The sequence below is a fragment of the Salvia hispanica genome, chromosome 3, assembly GCF_023119035.1.
Source record: "Salvia hispanica cultivar TCC Black 2014 chromosome 3, UniMelb_Shisp_WGS_1.0, whole genome shotgun sequence".
NCBI lineage: Eukaryota > Viridiplantae > Streptophyta > Magnoliopsida > Lamiales > Lamiaceae > Salvia > Salvia hispanica.
This window is the reverse complement of record NC_062967.1, coordinates 48,907,672-48,933,971: the sequence shown is the minus strand read 5'-3', so window position 1 is coordinate 48,933,971 and position 26,300 is coordinate 48,907,672. Positions and strand designations below refer to the sequence as shown.

Genomic DNA, 26,300 nt, shown 5'->3' with positions numbered 1-26,300 from the left:
TGTTGATGGACTATTTATAGTTACTAACGAATAAAGCGTTCAAAATTCAATTAATAATTTGAACATCTCATTATTCATCACTCATAGATTACCGTAAAGGACAACTGATAACTTGAAAATAAACCAAATATGCAAACTAACTCAGCCCAATACACATAAAAAGGAATATCTTGCTAATTAAACTTAGAAATTGAGTGCAAATGCGGATAGAAAAAATTAGTAGAACATAGCAAAACTCGAGAGGCCATCAGAAATTACTCTTCATATACAGGATAGGAAATTTGGGCTTGATTCCTTAGAAACTAATAGCATTTACAATTGGGCGGAGGATCCGACTGACGATGCATCCTCCGCCCCTTCGTCCGTCAATGTGGGCTCGTGGACGATGGCTTCTCAATCGTCCGCGCCAGATCCATCCTCCGCGGATGATGCGCGTCCTCCGTCACATCATCCGCGGATGTGGGCTCGCGGACGATGCAACGCGTTTTCATTTTTTTTTTCAATTTTCACACACTATATATACATCCCATTTTTCACTCAATTTTCACTCCTTTCACTCCATTTTCAATATTTCAAACAAAATGAATCCTGGAGATTATCCAAGTCCGAATAGTCCGATGTTCGGTGGTGGTGCACGATGGCCAGGTACAGAACCCGATGAATACCGGCCCTTCGATATCAACACCCAGTACGATCCCGATTTCAGCACGGACTCGTACGGCCTGTCAGACATGGAGCCTTCTCCCACCCGCCCCATCTCGCGGTCGCTCCCTCCGCCGTTGCCGCCGCCGAGGACTCGGGCTCCACCACCAAGAAGAAACGGACCAAAGCAAAGAAGTTGCCGCTTCTAACGGTGAATGGAGAGTTCGCCCCGGGGAGGACGAACTACCAACCGGAAGAATCCATCGTCTTGACGAGGTGTTGGATTGATATTTCAGAGGATCCAGTGCTCGCCAACAACCAGAAGATTACTGCGTATTGGGAGCGCATCGCTGAAAAATACAACGAGGCCAAGCCGCCGACTGCCTACAAGCGCCAAAGGGAGCCGCTCCGCAAGCACTGGGAACAAATAAAGAAGCAGGTCAATTTGTTCTCGGGGGAGTACGAGAAGTGCGCGAGGGAGCAGGGCAGCGGCGAGAGTCTCGCGGATGTGCGCGACAAAGCGGTGAAGTCGTACATGTCATTGTACGACGATTTCAAGCACTACCAGTCCTGAGCGCTCTTGAAGGAGAAGCAGAAGTTCGTTGGAGGTATGCTGCCCCAATCGACGGTGGCGAAGAAGAGGGCGAAGCGCACCTTCGCCGGTGATTATACGAGCAGCGACAGCGGCACAGCTCCAATAGACCTCAACCATCCGGTGTACGAGGATGAGAGTTCTGGCACACCGATGTCCTCCCGGCGTCTCGCTGGCATCAAGGCTGCCAAGGGCAAGGCGACATCCTCACAGGCCGCGCCACCTGACCAGGCCCCGAGCGCGACCCCGAGCGCGACCACTGCCCTGACTTTGGCTGCGGCACATGCCTACACGGAGTTGGTGGCCTCTTCCGACTATAGGACATTGTTGGACACGCACAACGCCCTCAGGCAGATGGACGACCCGACTCAAATCGCGTACCTCCAGGATATGATCGATGGCCTCTGCCGCAAGTTGGGAATGCTTTAGACTAGCCTCTTTTTATATGTAGTTCAATTTTTTTTATTTCTAATTTTGTAACTTTTTTTTAATTAAATAAATATAGGATTTGCCTTAATTGTGTTGCTTTTTATTTATTTATTTTGCTTGATATATTTGAAAACATAAATTAAATACAAAATAGAAGTAAAAACTATAGGGCGGGGCTTAGGGCGGGCTATAGTCCGCCCCATTGCAGGTGGAAGTGATGGAGGATAGAATGCTAATGTGGCGGAGCATAGGGCGGGGCTTAGGGCGTCGCATCCTCCGCCCCATTATGGATGCCCTAAAATGAATGAAGGGAGAATATCCGTTGACGGGACAAACAGTTTGTATATAGACTATAGAGCTAGAGAAGAGAACGATTGGGAATGACGACAGGAAACAGAACACCTTGATCCACCTTGATTGAGACGGGGAAAAATAATCCAAGAAGTTTATGTTATTTTTCCATCATTTTAGGAGTTACATTACTTTCCTCCTCAAATTCTTATAATTACACATTGAAATTTATTGATTGGGAATAAGACTATTATCCTTATTATTTTCTTATAATTACATCAAATATAAAAATTTAACAATTGGAAATCAGATTGAGCACGATTCGTGTCAAAGGAACGAAGCCTATAAAATAGAAGAATGATACTATTCAGTATTTCTAAAAAAACGTACACTCAATACTCTCTTGATATTTTGCTTAATTACTTGCTTATTCCACATTTCTTCGACAATATCGAGCAATTAATAATTGATTTAAATTGCAATTAATTTATTGCAAAAAAGAGATTTTGTTATCTAGGGAAAGATTGGCATATTAATCTTGATATGTTATTTTACGTACTTATTTGTGTTGTTCACTTTTCTGCATGCACCTCATTTCATTGAATATTGAGATCAGTTAAAATAAAATATTGAGGATGGAGAAAGAAACCCTCATCTTGGTAAAATAATTGAAAAATAAGTGTTTGGAAAACATTTGGCCTTCTCTATCTTAGAAAAGTCTAAGATTCCAAGGTGACGACCTGCTGAGTGGACTTCATACATTTGATTCTGATTATTTAAGGGCTCTATCCTCTTAAACAATTTTATTATATAGACTATAATGTAGTAGTACTTATATTATTGATATTGACAAAGTTATATCTATGTCGTGCACATGTAAATATATTATTATTGCATAATTTTCTGTAAAAATATATTATTATTGCATAATTTTCTGTAAATAATGAGTAGACTACTGTAGACCATGTCAATTATGGACATACTTAATTACGAGAAAATTAATAATGCACATTTAGAATGCTGATACTATTATGGAGTGTATGTTATGATAATCTGGCCGGTCCGCACAGACTTCTTCCATATAATTGGATACAAATTATTTGAGGATAATCGAATCAAAACTGTTTCTTTTGTACAGTATTAATTAAAAATTAATATGGACCATTTTATAAATAAGCACTACCTAAATTAAGTTTTATAAATATAGTATGCGAACAATTGTTACTAACTTAATTTACTAACTAAGTTTGTCAATTCACATATTAAAAATATCAATATGATGACATTATATATCAATATAAATTTAACTGACATACAAAGACAACTTATGTCTTTGTGTTGATTTATTAATATAATTCTATTGATATTTTTTTAGGTGCAGAGTTGACAAATTAACAAATTAAGCTAGTCAAAATATAACCCTATAATTATATGTATATATTTTTAAAGATGCATAAAATTCATCACTTTTAGCAAGATGCTCTAGGATAATAATAATAATAATAATAATAATAATAATAATAATAATAATAATCATAATAATAATAATAATAATAATAATAATAATAATAATAATGATAATGATAATGTCAAAGAAATAAAACATTCATACCATGTCTTAATTGGGTGTCCCGAACAAACCAAACTCATAACTCACACACTTGGTTATGCACAATCAATCCTAGTGAAGATCGAATTTCTTGACTATTTGATGTACAATTTTGGAATCAATCAACAAAATCACATTTCTAAGCTTGTTTTATGTCGTCATTAATCTAGGAGACCGTTGTTCCTAACTTTATTTATTTATTGAAGATGTGATTCATGAGTTGATAAGATTGTATTTTGGAAAAAGACAATTAACTACTCCCATAAAACAAAACGAATGATGCATAGAGTATCATCGTTTATCCAATTAGAACACTGCAATTAGTTAGATTTATTAAATATTTAATGAACTCGTCATCTTATAGCACAGTCCCGTAAAATATGATGTTCAAAAGTTGAAATCAGAAATATTAACGAAATTTCTAAGATTAATCTATTAATAGTACTAAGTCCTATCTAAATGTAATCAATAAAAACATTGAAAATATACCTTCTAACATGGAGTACTATAAATCAAAACAAGTCCAAATTACATTTACTTTTCCAAATAATTAATACTAGTAGCTAGAGTACTATTCTAATGCATTGCATTATTGTGTTATCCGTTGTTAGTATTACTATTTTCCATATTTATCGTAAATATAAATGTATATTAGACGGAAAAGAAACTTACAATTAAAAATTATAGTATAATCTGATAATTTAAAAATGCACTCCTAATAGTAATAAATTACATAATATACTATGAAAATGTTTATACTGAATTATAATTATAGAGCTAGAAAAATTTAATTAACGTTAATAGTAGACCACAATTTGAGCATCAAAGATGAGATAGAGAATCTAAACTCCAAATTTTTTTTATTAAAAGACTACTTCTAATCTGAAATTTATAATATTGTGTTCCAGAAATGTTGAAAGTGTGAGAAAAGGCGTTCTTGACTAAAATATTATTTTATCTTTTCACGACGTGCAAAAAGAGCCTGAAAACATTGCAATTTAGTAATGACAAGCTGCATTAAACTATTCAAATAAACCGTTTCGGATGAAGCCCGCAATTAAATATGAATTTGAAATTCGTAATCAAGCTTAAAAACAAAATAAAGCGAAACTTCTCGTCATCCATGTTTTCTTATTATTGTAATTATTCAAAACGAGTGAATCCTTAACTTCACCTATATATATACAAACACTTTTCAACTCCAAAAACACAGACAAAAACCACTATCCTCTCCAACTTTTTTTCATTAATTATCTAAAATTAACAATGGCAAAAATCCATCCGAATCCATCGGCAAACACTTGTTCATCATCTTCCTCTTCTTCATCGGAAAAGGAAACGTTCACGGTGTGGATGAAATCCCTCGTCTGCCACGGAAATGGCTGCACGGTCTTCAACTCCAACGGCCAAGTCGCTTTCCGTGTCGATAATTATCAGCAGCGGTGCAGCACAAAGGCCTTTCTCATGGACTCCACCGGCAACATCCTCTTTTCCTTGAACAGAAAGGTAATTTTAACCCGAGATTTATATATTTTGGTTGTTTATTTATGTTAGTTTTGTGAATATGTGCTGAGACGATTGAGTTGCGAATTTTGCAGAAATTAGGGTTTGGATGTTGGGAGGCCTACAAATGGAGCGATTCGAATGTTAGAGCGGAGAAGGCGTGTTTTCGCGTGAGGAGAGATCTGAGGAAAGGGGTGTGCTGTGTGGTGAGTGATGATGGTTACTGCAGCTACAAGATTGAAGGGTTTGAGGGGAAATCAAGTTTGAAGATTAGAGATTTTGAGGGAAGGGTTATGGCAGAGGCAACACAAAAGCAATCATCACAAGGGGTTAATTTGGGGGATGATGTGTTGAGATTAACAGTGGAAGCACATGCTGATCAGTCACTTGTTATGGCTCTTGTCACACTTTACGGCTTGATTAACAACAAATTATAACACTAATTAAATGGTAGTAGCTTGGTAGAGTATAGATGAGAAATGAAGTCATATCTATTCTCAGTTTTCATACTGTATTTATAGGAGATTGCAAATGCACATAGTTCTGTAATTCTTAAATGTAGGTCAAAGTGAATTTTCTTGGCTAAGAAACAATCATCGATTACTATTTCGATCTCATATTCATTCATACAATTATATATATAGGGGTTTGATCTCGTGAAAATTATGAGTATTTTTAAAAAAAGTTATATGAAATATATTATGCACTTATTGTGTAAATTACATTAAACTAAAAAATTTAACTATAAAATTACCGTTCATGGGATTTGAAAAATGACCTTGTACTTAATTAAGAAACTTATTTAAACCTCCCAATCTAAGATACACTTCATGTGGTGTCTAATTGGATTGTCTTGTAAGTACTGCTCTATTCAATTGAAGAAACCTTTACAAAACTATGGAAGCGTTTCACTATAAGAAACTTTTTTATAAAAACACAAAAGTAGACACGCAGTTAATTGTCTTATTTTTTGAAAAATGATCAAAACTGGGGATGCGGAGAAAAACATCCTTAAGTTAAGGACTGTCCACTACATCTTAATTTTTTGCTTTTCTGAGTCTAATTTTTGTTAATATTCCTTAATTTTAGTTGGAACATCAATACTGAAAACACATTTCAAAGTGCTGATTATGTATTTAAAAACATAAATTAGCACTCTTAATTGACTAAAAAATGTGCTTACATTTTTTTTAATGGTATTATTAGGTTTTATCTCAAAAGTCAAAACCACGGCCTAACACATTGACGTCGATAAAAGACAAATTATTCAAAATATTTTTAACGATACCCATTTGTTGTGCTATACAATCAATAATAAGTTAATAAATAATAACCCGTGTAGCTCAACCCAAATAATATTCCACGAAGATAAAAATAAAAAGTAAAGATTACATGCAAGGGATAATATTGTCTTGTTTAATAAACTTTGCCTCATTACGTACTATGACCTCAATTTCCTACTTCTTCCAGATAACCGAACACTTAATTAAGCATAAAAAAATGGCCACCTACTCTTCGAAATACTTTAAAATAGTGGAAATTCCTCACAACACATAATACATTCAACTCTGCAGAAAAAAATGATTGGGAAATAGTTATATAATGCTTAAATGAACAAACTTGATTTATTAATAGTATATCAGAATTCAGAAGTAAATAAGTGATTCTCCAACACATCGATCTGTTTTTGGATTTGGCCAGAGTGTGTGTGACTAATTATAGTAGTTTATTTTAGAGGTTGCATGTGCTTGTGAAGATCGAGATCTTATTGTACATAAATATGGAGATGCTTCAGAACTTGAACTCTGACCCAAGATTTGGATTTGTATTTGATCGAGACTTCATTATTTTTTCAATCACATACATAAATGATCCCACACTGTATTCAACTTTCAGAAATTTAGATCCTGGGTCTTTGACTGTGTTTGATTTAGTCAATTGTCATTTGAAACATATGGATGTTTAATTGTTGTAAAATACTTATATTTATGTCATTCTTGGTTATACACATGCACTTAATTACAAAGTTGTACCAATAATATAATTTGTTTTACAATTTTCGATTTTTATGCAAAATTAATGTATTTTACGAAAATTATGCGTAAGATGTATACATATCAAAATGCAAACAATAATTATAAGTACTAATTAAAGAGGATCATCTCATATTTAAAATTAAGATTTTCATCATAAATTTGTTCCCTACCTAAAACTTTAGTCCCATAAAATTAAGAATATGACAAGCTAATTCATCATTCCGCTATCAAATTATGTCAAATTGGACTAAATGAAACTTTTTCATAAAATTGTTCTTGAAAAGAAAATATTAATTCATCAGGATACTTTTTTTGACAAATTATGTTTCACAATCATGCTTTTCAGTTAGTTATCATCGTTTGAAACAATTAATAGTTAGGATCAATTTTCCTAAAATGATTTATCCTTATATGTACATTAGATACACCAAATTTTGTGTAAACTTGCATATGCCCTCGCACTAAATTACAAAGAAATTTGGGTCTAATTAAGTGCATTTCTACACTAATCCTTTGAGGCTTTGAACCGTTGCAAAAATCTTAATTAATTAACAAAATCACTAAACTATATATTATGTGATGTGGGCAACTTGGTTGTCTACCTAATAAGTGTATCTGTTTATGGATTCCATATTAGTAATGACATCTTCTTATTCTTTTTGAGGGGGATTACGGCATCTTTCCAAAAGTACTTTTTTCTTCAATTATTTATATATATAGACAGGCAGACATACATACATAATTGTACTCGAAAAGTTTTATTGCAGTTTTTGCCCAGTCTTTTTTCTGTCCAACAACCGTGTGCTCAAGTAAAGACAGACACATAAAATCATCATACTCATAAAAAATTAACTACTATGACAATTTAATAATTAATGTTTGGCCCGAAACGTGCAGATAATATTTTTAAGTGCAAATGCAGCGTTTTCTAAATACTTTTCGATTAGAATGCCACTTAATTTCTGAATCTATCGATATCAAACGACTCTCATAGTAATTAAAAGGGTAATTATGCTTAAATATACACAATTTTTTTTGTTTTATATTTGACCTATAAAATTTGTGTTTAAATTCATGAACTTCATGTGATTGATATGTAACTTAAATGATCAATAAATTAAACATTGTAATTAGATGTTTGCAAATTGCAATGATGATATCAAATCGTAATAATTGGGAGATAGCACAAAATTTCGAAGTGATAGGAACATTGTAATTAGATGTTTGCAATTATGAATCTATGATATCAATTCGTCATAATTTGGAGATTGCACAAAATTTCGAAATAATTGGAAGTTCAGTTCTCTGAAAGCAAAATTATGTCAAAAACCAAAATCTATTAGTTGCAATATTGATGTAATGTTAATGCGATTTGGAAATTGTGTGGCAAATAAACTTTATGCTTTTTTTAATACGAAAAGTAGTGTAAAAGTTAAAACGATCTCCCTCCATAGCGAGGAGGCAAAATTAGGGTTTTCTTATACTTGTAGTAATTTTTAATTAAAGATAAACATGGAAAAGATATCTACTAACTGTCATCTTACTAATGCCACATGAAACGTAATAATCCCCTCAAAGATACATTTAATCAATAGAACAGATAAGATCACAAATTTAATAATATGAGAAAATTTGTTTGGTAACTGATAAATATACATTATCGTATCACCTACGTCATGCGCAATGTTACAAATTACATATATATAAAAATAACGATGGAACTTTATTTCAGGAGAAGCACTTAGGCTCCACCACCATTTAACTTTTTGATTATTTGTAAATACAAATCTAATTGCATAGTGCTCGCTCCATAATGTAAAGGAAATTTGTCGACCTTTAGTGACGCCAAACTCCAATAAAAACAAATAAATTAGCATGTCGTAATAATACTGCTTTGGAATAATTATTTTATTATTTAGTTAATTGAATTACCCAAATAAATTAATAGTTAATTAAAGTTTAAACAAAGGAACCTTCATTTCGCTCATCACATAAATGTATATATATACACACGCCGTTTCCGTGAACTCAAAAAACACGCACAAATTAGGGCTTTTCAGCTTTCCAATTAATCCACAAATTAAATCAAAATCGATGGCGAAAATTCACCCGAATCCATCGGCAAACACTTGTTCATCTTCATCGGAGAAGGAGACGTTCACGATTTGGATGAAATCACTCGTTTGCCATGGAAATGGCTGCACCGTCTTCGATTCCGACGGAAACGTCGCTTTCCGAGTCGATAATTATCAACAGAGATGCAGCAGCAAGGCCTTTCTCATGGACTCCACCGGCAATATCCTCTTCTCTTTAAACAGAAAGGTAATTCGAAATTCGATTTCGGTTGTTAACTTATGTACTTTTGATTTGTGAATTTGTGCTGAGACGGTCGATTTTTCGGATTTTTGCAGAAATTGGGGTTTGGAAGTTGGGAGGGATTCAAATGGATCGATTCAGTCGTGAGAATGGAGAAACCGTACATTCGAGTAAGGCGAAATGGCGGAATTTTGAGAAAGGATAATTCGTGCCAGGTTTCAGTGGGATGTGATGAAAGCAGTTACACAATCACAGGATTTGAAGGGAAATCAAATCTGAAGATCACAGACTTTTCCGGCCAGATTTTGGCTGAGGTTAGTTAATTAAATAATTAATCTGTTTAATTAAGTGTTAAATAATGATTAATCAAAGGCGATTGTAATTTGTTAACATTTTTGAAAATAATTTCAGGCGACACGAAAGCAATCAGCAGAAGGGGTTGTTTTGGGAGAAGATGTGTTGAGATTAACTGTGGAGGCGCGTGCAGACCAATCGCTTGTGATGGCACTTGTAACACTCTACGGCTTGATTAGTGGAAAACTGTGACTATTAATTAATTAATTAATTAAGGGATGTAAATAGGAGATGAGTTTGATTGGATATAATCAATCCATACACTGTGTTAAGTGTAAACTCTTAGGTAGAAAATGATAGTTGAAAAATGATCTTTACCAGCAATATTTTCATAGTGCGAATAGGGACTCAATTTTGTACTAGTATATGTTTTGATAGTTTAGTTCTGTTATGTCTTTGAACAAGTTAATTACTGTTACTGTTACTATTACAAATTGCAATCAATTAAATTCACTTTGTATATCACTATAACATCGATATGTAAATTAAATTCTATAAGAATAAAGATTGTTTTATTTGCTATAGTATGACAGTATAACTTTAATTTATTTCTAAAATTTGGAAATTTTAAAATTGTCATATCCTACTTGAGATTCATCAATCCTTATAATAATAATAATTAGCGATAAAAGTGCAATTAATTAAATGATAGAAAAACTTATAGTATATTCTAATTGGATGGAATCAACTGCAAAATTAAGCTAATATTAAAATATTGAATTAAAGAATAGAAAAAAAGAGGAAAAATTTAAAGTGGAAATAAGTTTGGTACACTGAACATCATACACTGCAAATAGCATCTTGTCAATCTCGAAGTGATTTAAAATCTTGCAAAAATATGTAAAAAAATCTTAGTCACTTTCTCAACATAAAACACATCTAATAGAAAAATATAATAGTAGTAGAAGTATATTTTGCTTAGTGAAATTCATTAACAAGCATATACAAGTTAAATAGGGTGGTCAAACAGTACAAGAACTTCACCACATGAAAGTTAATTTGTACCTTATACGTGACAAATTTTAAACTTTGAAGGAAACCAGAACACAATTTTTGAGGAACTCAAACTGCAATTCAGAGAACTTGTTTTGAGTCATGCTGTTAATTAAAATAGTTTGATTAAATGGAATATTTGAAAAGACAAATTACTTGGACTAAATGTATATTTTCCTTTATATTATACTATAAACTCCAGTCCTTCAGCCACAAATAATAGACGTGTTCAAAGCACCTTCATCATGTACGACAACTTTATTTATAGTACTCCTACTACAATAAAATCACAGCCAATGTTGAAAATAGAGTGAACTCATTGGCAATTCAAATAGTAGTAGTACTAAATTAATTATGCCCTTAAACATGTTTGGTGAGCCAGATTCGCACATAAATATAAGGGCCAAACATATTGTACCTAATAATGAATTAAGGGTCAAAGCTTGTTCAAAAATTTTTTTTATTGATTATATGCATGCCTCATCAGAAAAGAATTCTTACAAAATTAATTGATGAGGACTATTGCCGACAAATTAACTAAACCTATTAATTATATACTAGAATAAGATAATTATATAAATCAAATCTCAACCGTTCAATATATGCTATTGCAAATTAATTAGACTTTAATGATTTCAAATTGTTTCAAGTTTCAACAAACTCAACCTTCTGATTAGTGATATCTTAAGTTCTTTTATCTTATTCTTTGGGAAAGTTTGGAACTCAAAATTGACGTACATTATATTCAACGTTACTCAAAATAGATTGAAGGCCTTCCATGCCATTAATTTCACAGTGTGATGATATATACGAGAATAATTCGAACAATAGTCTTCAAAGGTCCTCAATTTTGAGTTTCAGTGTCGAATAAACATCTAAAACTCATCTCCAAATTAAAGTTGACTAGCAAAATAAGAGAGAAATTTACTACTATGATTCAAAAGATTTCGACATCACTCAAATGTTTCAAAAAATTGGGTCAAGATATTTTGCAACAAAACGTTGAGAATCGATTATTAAATTACTATAATTATTGAATTTTATTTCGTAAAATTTTGGTTGTTAAAAATTACTCCGTAACATGCTAAGAGAGGTGAAACCAACAGAATAAAAAGGCGTTGTTCGACGAGGCCTAATTAATTAAAGGGATATTGGCATCTAATATCATGAAATTTTAAAAAAATTGAGTTTATTCCACGAACTTTAAAATTGACAAATAATATCACGAACTTTATCCCGTGTTTGTTTTTTCCACCGAATGAAAAAATTCCCACCAATAATATTATGAAATAGATTTTTTTTCCGTAATTTATCGACAACAATTTTGAGAGCTTCAAGTTTTTCAATCATTGAAGATTGTTTTTCTTGAAGCACACCCTCCAAAATTCTTCTTTAATCTATTAAAATAACATGAAGTTTTTCATTCATGGGAAAAAATAAACCAGATGTAAAGTTTGTGATATTATTTGCCAATTTTAAAGTTCGTGGGAAAAACCCAACTTTTTGAAAGTTTCATGATATTAGATGCCAATATCCTTAATTAAAACAATAATTAGAATTTAGAATAATTAACCGGAGATGATTGTTAGCTAAATTAATGAACACACATATCTTAGATGAACAACTACTTAATTTGAAACGATTAGCGAAAGAAATAAGTCGTTATCGACCACATCGACATTTGGATATACCAAGACACAGAAATATTTTTATTTAGAGTGGTACATCATGTGGTTGCGATGGGAATCATGTACATTAATTGCATGTCTTATATTGATAGAACTTCATCTCTGACTAATAGATTCTACATTTTATTTGATTTGAACTTGGACTACTTCGCCTAACATTGGATTAATGACTATCTAGATAGGAGTAAAATATTGGCTACTAGCTAGAATTGAATTCCCTAATGAAATATCTCGAGTTAAATTCACTATATATGCTAATATATTCACGTGTACGTTGATTTTTTTGATGTCAATGAAAAATGCCAAACGACATGCATTCATAAGATTAGATAAGCGTGATTTGATTACAATATGTGTACATGTGAGAAATGAGATCATCTCATCAAGAAAATAAAGATGCCTCATTTGATTTGTATGTATAGAAATTATTATACATTAATTTTTGACACTAATTATATGCATGTTATGCGCTTTTTGTTTAATTAAAATATATACAATCATTTCGAAATTTTTATAAACTTAAAAAATAATGCACTTGAACAACTCGAACTAAATTATTGAGACATAAGAGCAACTTGTAATATAAGTACTAAACTAAATCAGGCTCTCACCTAATCAATATTGAGAAAATATCATGATCTATCGCGTGTTACTCTTTTGTCTTGCTCTATATATATACTAATAGCAAATCGGCTTAATTTATCCGTGTGAAATTTTGAAGATTATGCAATATATTATACACCACTATCAATTAATAAGAATTAATGCTTTCCTGATTTTGAGTACTTATCATGCATGAGTGTAATATTTTCATTCGTCGAGACTAATTTTTGTGTGAAAATAGTGAATTAAACCCCCGACTGAGAAATGAATGGCATATACATAGAAATTGAGTGGCAACTTATATAACTCTATCACATAATAGAGCGAAAATATAACAATGCACGTTGATGTGGTTGACAATCATTTTTAAATTCGCAATTTATAGCAACGCCTAGCTACTTTATTAGTTTTGCTAATTGTGACATAAATTGAGATTAATTAATTATGTTTCAGGACTAGTAATTGACTAACTATTTCGTGTTCTGCAAAAATTATTTTTATCAAATGAATAAAAACACATCTCCGTGGTAACCATTTAGGTGGTTTGAATCCTTAGAGGGGACCGTATTACCGACTATAAGTTAGAGGGACCAACTTATTGACATGTGCGTTTCATCGTCAAAATGAAAAACGCAAGCACACCTCCTAATTAAACGAACTAACTTTTTTGCACTTAAACTTTGGATGTATCAAATGCGATACTCAAAGAGAAATTCAAATAAATTAAACTATCCTAATATTAGGATTGATTTATTATACACAAATTTTATTCTATTTCTCTGCAAATTTAGAAAAGGAAACGGTGGCAGTCTCTCTCATCACGTATAGACTAAAATGTCCTTTAAATGCTGAGTGGTAATTTGGACTAAAAAATCCAAAAAGCGCAAAAGTAATACTCCCTCCGTCCCAGATAATTCGTCCCAGTTTTCTATTTCGATCCGTCCCATATAATTTGTCATATTTTACTTTTATCATTTTTGGTAGTGGACCTCATATTCCACTAACTCATTCCTACTCACATTTTATTATAAAACTAATATATAAAGGTAGGACCCACATTCCACTAACTTTTTCAACCCACTTTTCATTACAATTCTTAAAACCCGTGCCCGGTCAAAGTGATCCGAATTATCCGGGACGGAGAGAGTATTTTTAAAGTTTGAGGTTTGCGTTTCACACCAATCTAAAATTTAGGTACCAAATATATAGTTCAATCTAAGTAAAAATTGTTCTTTCCTATTCTTTTTGTGATATTTGTTTAATATCAATAGATATATAAAACATAACTACAGATAAAATTATATTTATAACCCAACAAACTTGTGCCCAAAAATTTAATGATTGACTTAACAAGCCTTATAAAAATGATACATATAATTTAATAGTCTATAGAAGCAGGCTTCAAATGATGACAAACTGGCATTAGCACAACTCAAACGTGCAGATATTAGTAATAAATTTAACAAAGTCAAAATATTCAGCAGCTGCTTCCTCCTCCAATTAATCTGGCCTTTCTTATAGAGGTTACCTGCACACGTATTCTTGTTTTTTAAAAATATTAGAAAAAAACAATAAAACCCAATCATCATATTTATACCCTATTTGAGTGTGTTAAGGTCAGCCAAGCCATTTAGAAGGTAGTTTAATGGCTAAGGTATACCCGAAAAGATCGATGATTGAGGGTTGCTCCGATGATGAAGGGTACTCTTCGTCAACGAGAGAGATCTTCACCGTTTGGATGAAATCCCTTGTGATCAATGGCAATGGCTGCACCGTCTTCAACTCCCAAGGCGATGTAGTGTTTCGTGTCGATAATTACCAAACAAAGTCTACCACGGAAACCCTACTCATGAACTTGCATGGCCAAGTGCTCTTCTCCATTAGAAGAAAGGTAGTACTATTCATGCATACATATACATCAGGTGCCTCGAATTCCTGACCTATTGGTTGTTATGCTATAATCTTATTAATATTGTGTAGCTCTTGTATGTTTCTGCAGAAACTAGTGTTTTTCAAATGGTGGGAAGGGCGAAAATGGAATAACTCAAAGGTTGATAGGGATGGGACATGGTTCAAAGTGAAGAAAAAGTGGAAAGTTTTTGCAAGTCAATTTGTTTCTTGCCATGTTGTTTTGAGATGTAATAACGTTACAATAATGTTGAAGATTTTGGGATTTCAAAGGAAATTGATGTTTAAGATTATGGATAACGAGGGGCGAGTGTTGGCTGAGGTGAGTAATTAATTAATTAATTTATTTAAACGTGGTTAATTAATTATGTGTAAATTTAAGCCTCAAGTTGATTGTTGTTGGTGCAAGATTGAGATAATTTTTGATGAATGTGCAGGTAATAGGAAAGCAAACAGCAGGTGGAGTTGCATTGGGAGATGATGTGCTAACATTAGTTGTAGAACCGCAGGTAGATCAAGCCTTAGTTATGGCTCTAGTGATAACGTATGCCATGCTTAACAAAAAAATGTGAATTATATGTATGTGTAGCTCATATTTTTTAGATGTAACCCTTTTTTTTTGTTGTTGTTGAGGAATTGAGCATTTTTTTGGAGCAAATCATGTTTTTTTGGAGTGTGTATTGTACATGAACTCCATTCTTGTAAAAGAATAAATTTTATACGTATATACAAAAGTAAAAGGGTTACAATGTGTGGCGCGAATGTCAGAATTATAATAATTATTCCCCTGGTTTAATGTATAAATATGTGGGCGGAAATTTGATCCAACGACATTTGAAGAAAATGGCCAAATTAAGCCATAGGTCAGAAATAATAATACAAAATTGAAATAATGCATTGTTCTTAAATTCCCCATATTGGTGCGATATTAATTAGGGTTAATGAAGATGTTTGGAAATGTGAAATAGTAGCGAACGTGTCAAAAACTAAACACATGAATAATTGAGTGTTTCAACTTAAAACGTGCATCACATAAATTCAGAAGATTCCAATTATTCAAAAGTAATCAAAATGTAAACCAGTGAGCTGGTGAGGATCCTTTGTTATCAAAGAATTGGAATATGAATCGTGATTTGTTGCTGAATTATACAAACTCCCTTTGCTTTATAAATCGGAAAACAAATACACATTAATTACAACACTAAACTAATTGTGAAGTTATGTGACGCCGACTATATTTTCTTTGCTGTAACCGACCATATACTGCATACCATAACACTATAAATCAATCCAATAAAACTATTCATTTAAACTTAGTTCAATTATTTTTTATTGCTAATTAATTTTAATCATGTTTCAAGAGTAAAAATATATTCATCTGGAAATCTGATGTTGGAAAGTTGGACTTGGGCTTTGTTACACCAAAGCAAGCCTAACAATGGCCCAATACAAATAAGCCCAATGATTATTCCTTCTTCAACCTAACGTCTTCTTCAAATCGTTGAGAGCTCAGAGCTCAGGCGGAGACTCGGCGGAGGGCGGCCATGACCACTCTGTTTTGCTTAAAACATTTAAATTAATTTTACAACCAAATACTGATTGCAGATACTGAATTTCTCATATAGTTATAGATAGGAAACATCACAAGATTCGATTGCGATACCCTACTCACTCAAGTAACATAGCAGAGGCGGAGAGAGATGGCGACTGCTGTGGTGCTTAAGCCGCTGATCAACATTCACACAATTCCCTTTCTCTTCTTAAACCTCCGATCCTTTTGTTGCTCCTCTGCCGCCGAAGCACATATCACAAAGGTACATGATTTAGTAATTAAGTATATTTGGTAACTCTTGTGAATGATTTTCATGAGAATTGAACGATTGCATAAAAAACTGGCAATGCAGTATCATTTTTAATAGCTCGGTCTGATATGTATGAGGTCAATTAAATACTGTTGCGGTTGCTGGAGCAGTGAATATTTGTTCATAATCTTTAAGAGGGGCTTAGCTTTAATAAAAGGGAAAGAGCATCTATTTTGCATAACAACGACATCAATGTTTCATCTAACTGTTGCATTCTACGATTCATAAAATTCACTGGAGAGAATGAAGAAGTTTCATAACATATCTATGGACTGAAAATCTATGATGGAAAGGGAAAAATAGTGTGACTCGCATTTATATGTTGTTATTTTAAACTACACTTAAGTTGAAAATTTGAAGTTGGACAACTGACCCAGTTTTAGTCACTGCAGTGCTTCAGAATTAAATACCGAGGATATTGTTCTTGCACTGACATGGCAACTGCTTCTCAAATCACTTATTATGTCCGTCTGGGTGAAATTGAAATGGCACGAAAGTTGTTTGATCGAACTCCACAAAAAACTATTGCCTCATGGAACTCTATTATATCTGGATACTTTCAGTACTGCCAGCCGAATGAAGCACAATGCTTGTTTGATGCAATGCCAGAAAAGAATACAGTTTCTTGGAATGGCTTGATTTCTGGGTACATTAAGAATAGGATGGTCAAGAAAGCTAGAGAAGTATTTGATCTAATGCCTGAAAGGGAAAGAAATGTCATAACCTGGACTGCCATGGTTAGAGGGTATGTGGAAGAAGGTTTGGTTTCAGAGGCGGAGGCATTATTTTGGCGGATGCCAATGAAGAATGTTATATCGTGGACAGTCATGTTGAATGGGCTGATCCGTGAAGGCAGGATTGATGAGGCTAAAATAATTTATGATCTGATGCCTGTGAAGGATGTTGTCGCCAAAACTACTATGATAGGAGGGCTATGCTCAAAAGGTCAGTTGGATGAGGCACGGGAGATATTTGATTGCATGAAGCAGAAAAATGTAGTTTCTTGGACAACGATGATTTCAGGTTATGTACAGAATGGGAAGGCAGATATCGCTAGGAAACTCTTTGAGGTCATGCCTGAAAGAAATGAGGTAACTTGGACGGCGATGCTTATGGGCTACGTTCAATGTGCGAGGACTGAGGATGCCTGGGAGCTTTTCAAGGCTATGCCAATCAAATCAGTTGTTGCTTGCAATGCTATGATTATTGGGTTGGGAGAGAATGGGGAAGTTTCTAGAGCAAGGAAAGTTTTTGACCTGATGAGGGAAAAGGATAATGGGACCTGGGAGGCTATGATTAAAATTTATGAGCGGAAAGGATTTGAATTAGAAGCACTTAGTCTGTTTCGTCTGATGCAGAGCGAGGGAGTTAAGTCACATTTCCCATCACTAATCAGTATTCTTTCAGTTTGTGCCACTCTTGCCACTCTAGATCATGGTAAACAGATACACGCCCAAGTATTGAGGTCCAAGTTTGATGATGATGTATATTTGTCATCTACTTTGATGACTATGTATATGAAATGTGGTGATGTTGTCAAGGCGAAAGTAGTATTCGATAGATCTTCTTGCAAGGATATAGTGATGTGGAACTCTCTTATTACAGGTTATGCCCAACATGGTTTAGGAGATGAGGCGCTACAAGTGTTCAGAGAAATGTATTCATCAGGTATCCATGCAGATGATATAACATTCATCGGAGTTCTATCTGGTTGCAGTTACAGTGGAAAAGTGAAGGAAGGGAAGGAAATATTTGATTCCATGAAGTCAAAATATAAGATTGAGCCAACCACTGCCCACTATGCTTGCATGGTTGATATGCTTGGGCGAGCTGGCCAACTGAATGAGGCTTATAATATGATAAATGAAATGACTGTAGAGGCAGATGCCATTGTTTGGGGTTCTCTGATGGGTGCATGTAGGAACCACATGAATTCTGATCTTGCAGAAGTTGCCGCGAAGAAGCTTGTCCAACTTGAACCCAAAAATGCTGGTCCTTTTGTCCTATTATCAAATATCTACGCGTCAAAAGGTAGATGGGGCGATGTTGCTACGCTGAGGAAGAAGATGAAGTGTAGGAAGGTTAGCAAACCACCTGGTTGTAGTTGGATTGAGGTGGACAAAGAAGTGCATATGTTTACTGGTGGACAGAGCACACCGCACCCTGAACATATGTTGATTATTAGAACGTGGGAGAAGCTAAGTGGAATGTTAAGGGAAGCTGGATATAACCCTGATGGAGCCTTTTCCCTCCATGATGTGGAAGAGGAAGAAAAGGCACAAAACTTAACACATCACAGTGAAAAGTTGGCTGTGGTGTTTGGACTTGTGAAATTACCTGAAGGGGTACCTATTCGAGTTATGAAAAACCTGAGGGTTTGTGGAGATTGTCATACGGCTATTAAATTAATCTCGAAGATTACTGGACGTGAGATTATCTTGAGAGATGCAAATAGATTTCATCATTTCAAAGATGGACTTTGCTCGTGTAATGATTATTGGTGATTGGTGTTTCTTTTCAATCTTATCCTTTTCTCAGCATCGTAAAGTGAAAAATCCAAAGAGCAGTGTTAATCCGGAACACCTAGTGATGTTGATGATGTTGCTGACATCTAGTGCTGAATATGGGGCTGTGGCAAGTCAAGCCCAGAGAATCAACTCTAGTGACTGCTGGCTTTAATGGTGTGTAGTGCTGATGTATTCAAATGATAGTGTACCTGGGCACTGTTCAAGCTGTAAGTTTCTTACACTCTAAGGTGTACAGTAGACCCATCCTAGTTTCGATTCAGTATGGTAATTATTAACAAAAAACTGTTAGAATTTTGGGTTACATATAATCAGGTACTACTTGTAAATCAAATGTAATTTGGAAAGCTGACAACAATACTCAATAACCTCATTGGCATACATAAAGCAGTGCAAGGCACATTGCTCTTTGTTCATATCTGATAGCATGTTATAAGCAATCTAGGCACTTTAATCTCTGTTAGTCACTTTGAACGTCAGTTTTCGTACTATTGGTTGGTTCGTCTTTAATCAGGAGAATTTAAATATATCATTGTGTTTAGTGAGGGCCTGAGAAAATTGTCTGGCTTATCATACTCAACTCCCTTATTTGGATGCATGCAAAATTACAGATTCTGGTCTTGGTAATCTAATAAACAAGACTTTTTAGTATGGTTGGTGTCTTAATGTCAAAGTAACTTGGGCTGCTTGTATGTTGGTCACTGTTTTGCTTCCTTTTTCCGCAAATCTATTGGAGTTCTTTTACTTGCTGGATTCCTGTGAGAATGTGCATGTTAAATAAATACCTTGTTTTATGTTGTCTGCATATTTTGGTGAATTGTTTTTATTCAGTATAATCAAAATTAATGGCTAGCTAGTGAACCACTAGTCTGAGTTTAGCCAACAGAGCAAACATTTTATACTATTTATGATGCAAGTTAAAGCTTGAGGTTGCTTTGTTTGCTAACTCTCGAACTTATGTGCATTTTCAGATAATTTTGATGGTAACATTGATGAACCTGTATCAAATGGCGATACTGTTCATCTCACATGTCTCTATGGCCATCTGAATTGCGTCCAGGTAGAACAGTAGTTTTTTTTTTTTTGACAAGATGGAAGGGATCAGAATTCTTTAATGGCATGAAACGAATTTAGTTGTAATACATTATACGTGACACAGCAGGTGTTGTTGAAAAGATGAGCTAACTTGGAAGCAAAGGATGCCAGCGCTGGAGGTGAGGTTATTGCTTACTGTTACTCTTCGCAGTCTTGCTCCTTATGATGGATCCTTGGTTTTTCTGAAACCCAACTTCTGCTAATGAGCCAGGCCGTGTAAGGAGAATGTTGGAGACTATTGATATTGAAAAGAGACACGGGATGTCTATCTTGTCGCGCTTCTCACTTTGCACATAAAGCATTTCGGACTTGAGTAGTAAATTACAATCCTACATCTCTAACTTTATTTGGTTGAGTAGTAGTTGTGTATTTGATAGAAAACCTTATATGAAATAATATTAGGTGACAGACTTCGACGGATAGTATCATTCCATCTTCTGTTGCATGTTATTTTCTCGAGGGCAATATGGTTTGTTGGAAGATAGTTTGATTTTGTGGAAATAATACAAAATTTTGCGTTTATTTAACATGTAGATACAAAGTTTTTGGTTATTTGATTTTGGAAGATATAATACCATAAATTGTTACAACTTGAATTTAGAGATGCATAACAGATACAGTTTTGCTGATGCATAATTGTAAATCTTAAACCAAACCTTAACTAGTGCAGCTAACAGTTTCATCTCTTTCATTGATTTTCTTATAAATGAATCATTAATTCAAAGGTTAAAAGCAGCTTTTATCTTCAATATATCTTCTTTATTTATGTTTGATTTGTGCAAAACATTACAACTATTTTGACCAAAATTAATCGTGATACTGATATGCAACAATCGACTTTTAACCAAAAAAAATGACTGCAAAATCAATAGCTATAAACCAACATTCAGGCTTATGTATAATACTACAAGACAAGAAAAATAGAATGAAAAAATTGTGTCTGAACGCATCCTCTACACGGTATAGATCAATCTTGAAATGTATGTTACATCTTATTTCTAATGAACCAACAACAAATTTTCACAATTTACAAGTTTTTGAGTATGAAACAGTCACACTAAACATCCTTACCAGTTAACCGGAGCAAACATATTTTTCGAAGGAGACATGTTCTTTAGATTGCGAAGTTTCATTACAAGCTGTTGTCTTTCGCCCTCAACTTCTGCAAACTTGAGGCTCATGTCTGAATACCTCTCGTGCATCTCCTTCAATTCCTTTTCCATTGATTTGTTTCTTTCCATTACTAATCCCATTTCGTTTTTCAGTTCTTCAATGTCTGATAAGCCGTTGCTTGCTTCTTCTTCGCTCAATCTACCCTTGGAAGCTTGATCCTCCAAAAGTGGCTGCATTGCAGCATAATTCATTATTAAAATTGTTGTGAAACAAAAATTCGAAGAGAGATCATTTGCTGGGTAAACAAACGACATGTAACTAACTTAACCAACCTTTTCAACTTCTTTTACATTCAGTCTTTCCTCCAACTCTTCAATTTTCTTGTGAAGAATCTTTTCTTTCTCCGAAAATGCATGAGCTGATTTTTCAAGAGAAGTCTCCTTCAAATTGATTTCACACTGTTGAAAACAGTAATGGAGATCAATATATACATATGAATACATTCAATAATCTGATAAAACTCATAAAAAGTGCAGACTTACTAACCTCAAGCAACTTTATTTTCTCCTTGAGATTTGAAGCCTCCTTGGATCCACGAGGAGCGGGCTTGCTTGTCTTTGGACCAGTTTTTATTGCATCAGCAGCTGTTGCTCTACCACTGCCATCCCTAGTTTTCCTCTCCATGATTTTGTATGCATCTTCCTTCTTCTTGAGCTCACTTCTCAACTGCAAAACTTGCTTCCTCAAACCCTCTTTCTCTGCCTCGTTAACTGATAGAGAATCTTTCAATTCAACACACTGAGCTCGGAGAGAATCCAGCTCCGACTGCAGATTCCCTGTTGTCTGTTCTTTTTCTTTCACTAGAGATCTTAGTCTGTTCAATTCTTTATCCAACTCTTCAGCCTCCATCTTCATAACCATGACTTTGCCCTCGAGTTCAACCTTTTCATCGTTCCCTTGCTCCACAAGCAACTCCATTTCCTTAATCGACTTTTTCATTCTCTCAAGCTCGTGCACCACATCTTTCATACTCCCCTTCTCCTCTAATAGAATCTTGTTCTTGGCAATCTGTTCTTCAATCTCCTCTTTGAGCATTGAGATTTCATTCGAGAGGAGTCTCTCCGTTTTTCCAGCAATCTCTCTGTGGCGTTCCAGCTGAATGCCTCGGTCATGTATATCTGATTGCAACTTCTCTATTTGGTTGCTCATCGTGGTAACTTGGACTGTAACTTCTCGCAATCGAGCCTCATAATTTCCTTCAACTGACTGGTGCTCTTCAGAAATCCTACGGAGCGTTTCCTCAAGGCGAGCCTTGTCCACACGGAGCTCATTTGCCTCCGCCAGAGCCTTGGTGGCCAACTTCTCATTGGCCTCAAATGTCGATGCCATCTGCACAGAAAGCTTCCTGAACTCATCCTGCAGCCGCTCCGCTGCATTGGCATTTTTCCACCTCATCTGCTTCAGTGTTTCCTCAGCCCTTATCGCTCTCTTCTCCTGCTCGACTTTGGAGCGTGTGAGGGTTTCCACATCAGCTTCAAAACCACGTGCTCTCTTCTCAACTTCCTTCTCTAGGCTTGAAACATGGCCTTGAAGTTCACTTATTCTGACAAGTGAGGATTCATACTCCTCTGTACGACTCTGCAATTCGTGCTCCAGCTTCTCAATGCAGGCACCGAGTTCATCAGCATTGGTGTCGGGAGACGAGCATTCGTACTGCATCTTTAGCTGCTCGTGGATCTGGCTCTGCTCGAGCCTACATGTCATGTCGTGATTAGCCTGCTTCATGACCTCATAATCAAGGGCTAGCTGCTCCATCTGCATTTCCAGCTCGTCTTTATCCCTCTTGTAGAACTCTATTTCATTTCGGAGCTCGGTAATTTCTTGTTCTAGAAGAGACGTTCCCTCAACTTCACCATGCTGTTTCACAATATCCTCCAGCGCCTTCTGATCCTCATCATCCTCATCATCATCGGTGTTGTTGAGCTGACAAACGACTGCCAATTGTCTCGATCCTCCATCCATCTCCTTATTTTTCTCCTCCAGCATTTCCTCAAGGTCTCTCACTGCAAGAATCAGTTCAGAGTTCGACTCTTGAGTCTTCTGGAGCTGAACACGAAGGTTTGTGTTCAACTCTTTTGCGTAACTCAGTTCTTGCCTGAGTTCATCAACAACCGTCTGTGAATCCACTCCATCAAAGAGGAAATTAGCCTTGGTTTTGCCTCGGAGCCGCTCACATTCTTCCTTGAAAGCATCTCTTTCTTGTTTCAAGCAAACAACTTCTCTCCAGTGATCCTGCCCTCTTTTGCTCTCTTTCCCAATCTGCTTCCGTAGCGCCTGCAGCTCTAACTCGGACATGTCAGCCTGTCTCGACAGGACAGCAACTTCAGCTTTCAGCTTCTCGATCAGAACATCCGGAGCCTCCTCATCTAGAAAAGTTTCCTTTATGGTGGTTTGAGAGTCATTGGGGGCAGAGTCCCTCACCCACTCCCACGACCTCTGGTGCTCTTTGTGCACTGGGGAGGGCGTGTCAGATTTTGGCCCCAAATTTGTCGAAGGCGACAAGTACACAACAGGCTCGGTCTTCATCTGCATCTCCCAAGGTGCTTCTAGCCCAGAGCTGCTCCCAGAGCTCGACAGGGTGATGTCCGATCCACTAGAAGCCCGGAGTGTTGTCTCAAATTCAGCCTTACTAGATGGTGCATCCTGTTAAACAAGAACATCAAGAGAATTACTCTACATGAGTACTCATCACTAAACAATTTCACTTTGGGCAATATATTAGATTGAAAACACTCATAGGATTGAGTTTTTGAATGATCAAACAACTTCAAAATTGCTCAATCCCATTATAGTATTCTTATCAGTCTAAGATATGTACCACCCAAAGCAAATGCCTTAAAAGGAAGTAGTTGTAGAGAACATGAGATTACTTCAACAAAATCGCTTCTGACTGTTCCATCAACATCATGATCCTGAGAATGCAAACTTGCAATCTCATTCTCTTCAATCTCCCTGTGGAGAGAGTCAGAGTATTATTCTCGAATATATACGAGCATCAATACATGAAAATAGAACATAAAGAACAGTATTTATCACTACCTTTGATCATGAACCCTCTGGATAGATACCTGTTGAGACATCTTTATCAGATCAGCAATCAGTCAAGAAAACACAACTTAAAAAAAGGGAAGGAAAAGGATCCCTCAACCAACTCATAGAAAATGCAAATGAAGTGTTACACGAATGCTCGACAAAGAGGGGAACTCACATGAAGCACGGCTTCACAATTTGAGTTCTTGAGTGGGATAGACGCTAAGGAGGGCTTGCTTGCCTCAGCATAACTCGAAAGATCAATGGAAGCCTCTCCCACAGCTCCTGCCCTCGATGAACCCTACGAAAAACATCAAGAAAGCAGTCTCAGCAACGAATCAATCATCTCAACAAAAGCCAAGAAACACAACAAATGCCATCTTCCTGAGCAAGCTACAGTACCGTGCCTAAGATGAAGTAATATGTCTTTTGCTGAATCCTGCCTGATTTCGGATCCCGATTGAACTTGACAGTTTCATAGACTGGATTCTCCCACACACAGCCCCCATCTCGAACTGCTGCCTTGTCCGATTTCGAAGAGGGCTTTCCGGTGTCACCGGGAACAACAGAGACCATCAATCCATCCCCTCCAACCTGTGTCACCTGATCAATTTCACACAATGCTTAATTCTCCCCCTCTCTGTCTACACCATTTTCATAGGCAAAGCTAATCTTAAAGTAGATAATGTGATACATAATTATAACTGCATTGTGTTTCTTTCTAATTCTATCCACACCACACATGTTCAATCATTGAAGAATGCTTGAATATGTTATCACAAAATCCAAAAAAGAGACATAAAAATCGAGTCTTTGTACCTGAGATGCATGAAAGTGCAGCTTGAAAACAGCTTTGATTCTGTTCTTGTCGCTCCACCATCGCACCGGCTTGAACATATCTACTAGTACTTTTTCTAACTCCGCATTACGCCGGAAATGGGGGATTATTTAGACCTAATTCCGTTAGTGCGGTGAGAAATTGGAAATGCGTAATTAGAGAATTGGAGCTTAAGAGACCGAAACAGAGAAGAAGAAAGAAAAAAAAAAGAAGCTTGGTGGTGAAGCAGAGTCAGTGGAGAGATTTAGCTCTCTTCATTGTTGAGGATAACTCCATAGAAGAACTGTATAGGCTGGCTGGCTGTTTTTATGAAAGAGAGAGAGAGAGGGAGAGTGAGAGTTCATTTGTTTTGGAGCTTTTGTGTTTATGCAGATATATGTGTATGGACCAGTGTTATAATGTTGTTTTATTGTTTACTTTTTTGGGAGGGAGAAAAAATGAAGACGAAGCTTGTATGATGCGATAACCTTTTGTTTTCGAGCATTTATAGGTTGTCTTTTCTTGCTGTCGATCACCACGAACCATTTCCCACTTTGCTTTATGTTTTTGAGAATTAGGGGATCTTGCTCAATTCAATAAAATTGTGTTTTATGTAATGAGTAATGATAAGTTAAAGACATAATTTTAGATTCTGAATTTATTATAACACTACCTTTAAGTTGATGCTAATCTAAAATTATATGCATAATTTTTAAATTTATATTCATTTATCTATGAAAAAAAGATGAAATATTATTAATAGTGCAAAATCCTAATAAAATGAGAAAGAGATAAATTTATTTGATTTGTACTACTCTGTATATGCATAATAGT

The 26,300-nt window shown here is 35.3% G+C and overlaps 5 protein-coding genes across 10 annotated transcripts; 4 read left to right on the top strand and 1 right to left on the bottom strand.

Moving 5' to 3' along the window:
* The first annotated feature begins 4,785 nt into the window (after positions 1 to 4,785).
* Positions 4,786 to 5,676, top strand: LOC125216806 (protein LURP-one-related 4-like). The gene is made up of 2 exons (XM_048118577.1): positions 4,786 to 5,069; positions 5,162 to 5,676. The coding sequence occupies exons 1-2, from the start codon at positions 4,830 to 4,832 to the stop codon at positions 5,501 to 5,503; spliced, it is 582 nt and encodes a 193-aa protein (XP_047974534.1). The 5' UTR covers positions 4,786 to 4,829; the 3' UTR covers positions 5,504 to 5,676.
* A 3,448-nt stretch (positions 5,677 to 9,124) lies between these two features.
* LOC125216419 (protein LURP-one-related 4-like) lies at positions 9,125 to 10,181 on the top strand. The gene is made up of 3 exons (XM_048118127.1): positions 9,125 to 9,424; positions 9,514 to 9,732; positions 9,830 to 10,181. Exons 1-3 carry the CDS (start codon positions 9,197 to 9,199, stop codon positions 9,962 to 9,964), a joined length of 582 nt encoding a protein of 193 aa, XP_047974084.1. The 5' UTR covers positions 9,125 to 9,196; the 3' UTR covers positions 9,965 to 10,181.
* A 4,495-nt stretch (positions 10,182 to 14,676) lies between these two features.
* LOC125210979 (protein LURP-one-related 3-like) lies at positions 14,677 to 15,678 on the top strand. The gene is made up of 3 exons (XM_048110643.1): positions 14,677 to 14,947; positions 15,056 to 15,286; positions 15,402 to 15,678. Exons 1-3 carry the CDS (start codon positions 14,702 to 14,704, stop codon positions 15,534 to 15,536), a joined length of 612 nt encoding a protein of 203 aa, XP_047966600.1. The 5' UTR covers positions 14,677 to 14,701; the 3' UTR covers positions 15,537 to 15,678.
* A 799-nt stretch (positions 15,679 to 16,477) lies between these two features.
* LOC125209076 (pentatricopeptide repeat-containing protein At1g56690, mitochondrial-like) lies at positions 16,478 to 20,968 on the top strand. 6 transcript variants are annotated; one of them, XM_048108677.1, is made up of 5 exons: positions 16,478 to 16,778; positions 17,210 to 18,263; positions 18,432 to 19,560; positions 20,323 to 20,411; positions 20,514 to 20,968. In XM_048108677.1, exons 1-3 carry the CDS (start codon positions 16,665 to 16,667, stop codon positions 19,328 to 19,330), a joined length of 2,067 nt encoding a protein of 688 aa, XP_047964634.1. In that variant the 5' UTR covers positions 16,478 to 16,664; the 3' UTR covers positions 19,331 to 19,560; positions 20,323 to 20,411; positions 20,514 to 20,968. The 6 variants fall into 6 exon arrangements, with proteins under 6 accessions (XP_047964634.1, XP_047964631.1, XP_047964632.1 ...); XM_048108674.1 differs by having other exon boundaries at positions 17,210 to 19,560; positions 20,514 to 20,565; positions 20,658 to 20,968; XM_048108675.1 differs by having other exon boundaries at positions 17,210 to 19,560; positions 20,511 to 20,565; positions 20,658 to 20,968.
* A 399-nt stretch (positions 20,969 to 21,367) lies between these two features.
* On the bottom strand, positions 21,368 to 25,926 carry LOC125215204 (cingulin-like protein 1). Its single transcript, XM_048116554.1, has 8 exons — positions 25,469 to 25,926; positions 25,052 to 25,252; positions 24,828 to 24,950; positions 24,659 to 24,687; positions 24,490 to 24,571; positions 22,106 to 24,262; positions 21,892 to 22,017; positions 21,368 to 21,789 (listed from the first exon to the last, which is right to left on the bottom strand). The coding sequence occupies exons 1-8, from the start codon at positions 25,544 to 25,546 to the stop codon at positions 21,514 to 21,516; spliced, it is 3,072 nt and encodes a 1,023-aa protein (XP_047972511.1). The 5' UTR covers positions 25,547 to 25,926; the 3' UTR covers positions 21,368 to 21,513.
* Between the last annotated feature and the right edge of the window lie 374 nt (positions 25,927 to 26,300).

Excerpts from the sequence above, each read along its gene's own strand:
- LOC125215204 (XM_048116554.1), bottom strand. The coding sequence starts at position 25,546 with ATGTTCAAGCCGGTGCGATGGTGGAGCGACAAGAACAGAATCAAAGCT. Across the intron at positions 24,263-24,489 it reads TCAGAAGCGATTTTGTTGAA|GATGCACCATCTAGTAAGGC; the intron begins GTAATCTCATGT and ends CTTGTTTAACAG. Across the intron at positions 22,018-22,105 it reads AGAAAATAAAGTTGCTTGAG|TGTGAAATCAATTTGAAGGA; the intron begins GTTAGTAAGTCT and ends TGTTTTCAACAG.
- LOC125210979 (XM_048110643.1), top strand. The coding sequence starts at position 14,702 with ATGGCTAAGGTATACCCGAAAAGATCGATGATTGAGGGTTGCTCCGAT. Across the intron at positions 14,948-15,055 it reads TCTTCTCCATTAGAAGAAAG|AAACTAGTGTTTTTCAAATG; the intron begins GTAGTACTATTC and ends ATGTTTCTGCAG. Across the intron at positions 15,287-15,401 it reads AGGGGCGAGTGTTGGCTGAG|GTAATAGGAAAGCAAACAGC; the intron begins GTGAGTAATTAA and ends ATGAATGTGCAG.
- LOC125216419 (XM_048118127.1), top strand. The coding sequence starts at position 9,197 with ATGGCGAAAATTCACCCGAATCCATCGGCAAACACTTGTTCATCTTCA. Across the intron at positions 9,425-9,513 it reads TCTTCTCTTTAAACAGAAAG|AAATTGGGGTTTGGAAGTTG; the intron begins GTAATTCGAAAT and ends GGATTTTTGCAG. Across the intron at positions 9,733-9,829 it reads CCGGCCAGATTTTGGCTGAG|GCGACACGAAAGCAATCAGC; the intron begins GTTAGTTAATTA and ends AAATAATTTCAG.
- LOC125209076 (XM_048108674.1), top strand. The coding sequence starts at position 16,665 with ATGGCGACTGCTGTGGTGCTTAAGCCGCTGATCAACATTCACACAATT. Across the intron at positions 16,779-17,209 it reads CCGAAGCACATATCACAAAG|TCACTGCAGTGCTTCAGAAT; the intron begins GTACATGATTTA and ends ACCCAGTTTTAG.
- LOC125216806 (XM_048118577.1), top strand. The coding sequence starts at position 4,830 with ATGGCAAAAATCCATCCGAATCCATCGGCAAACACTTGTTCATCATCT. Across the intron at positions 5,070-5,161 it reads TCTTTTCCTTGAACAGAAAG|AAATTAGGGTTTGGATGTTG; the intron begins GTAATTTTAACC and ends CGAATTTTGCAG.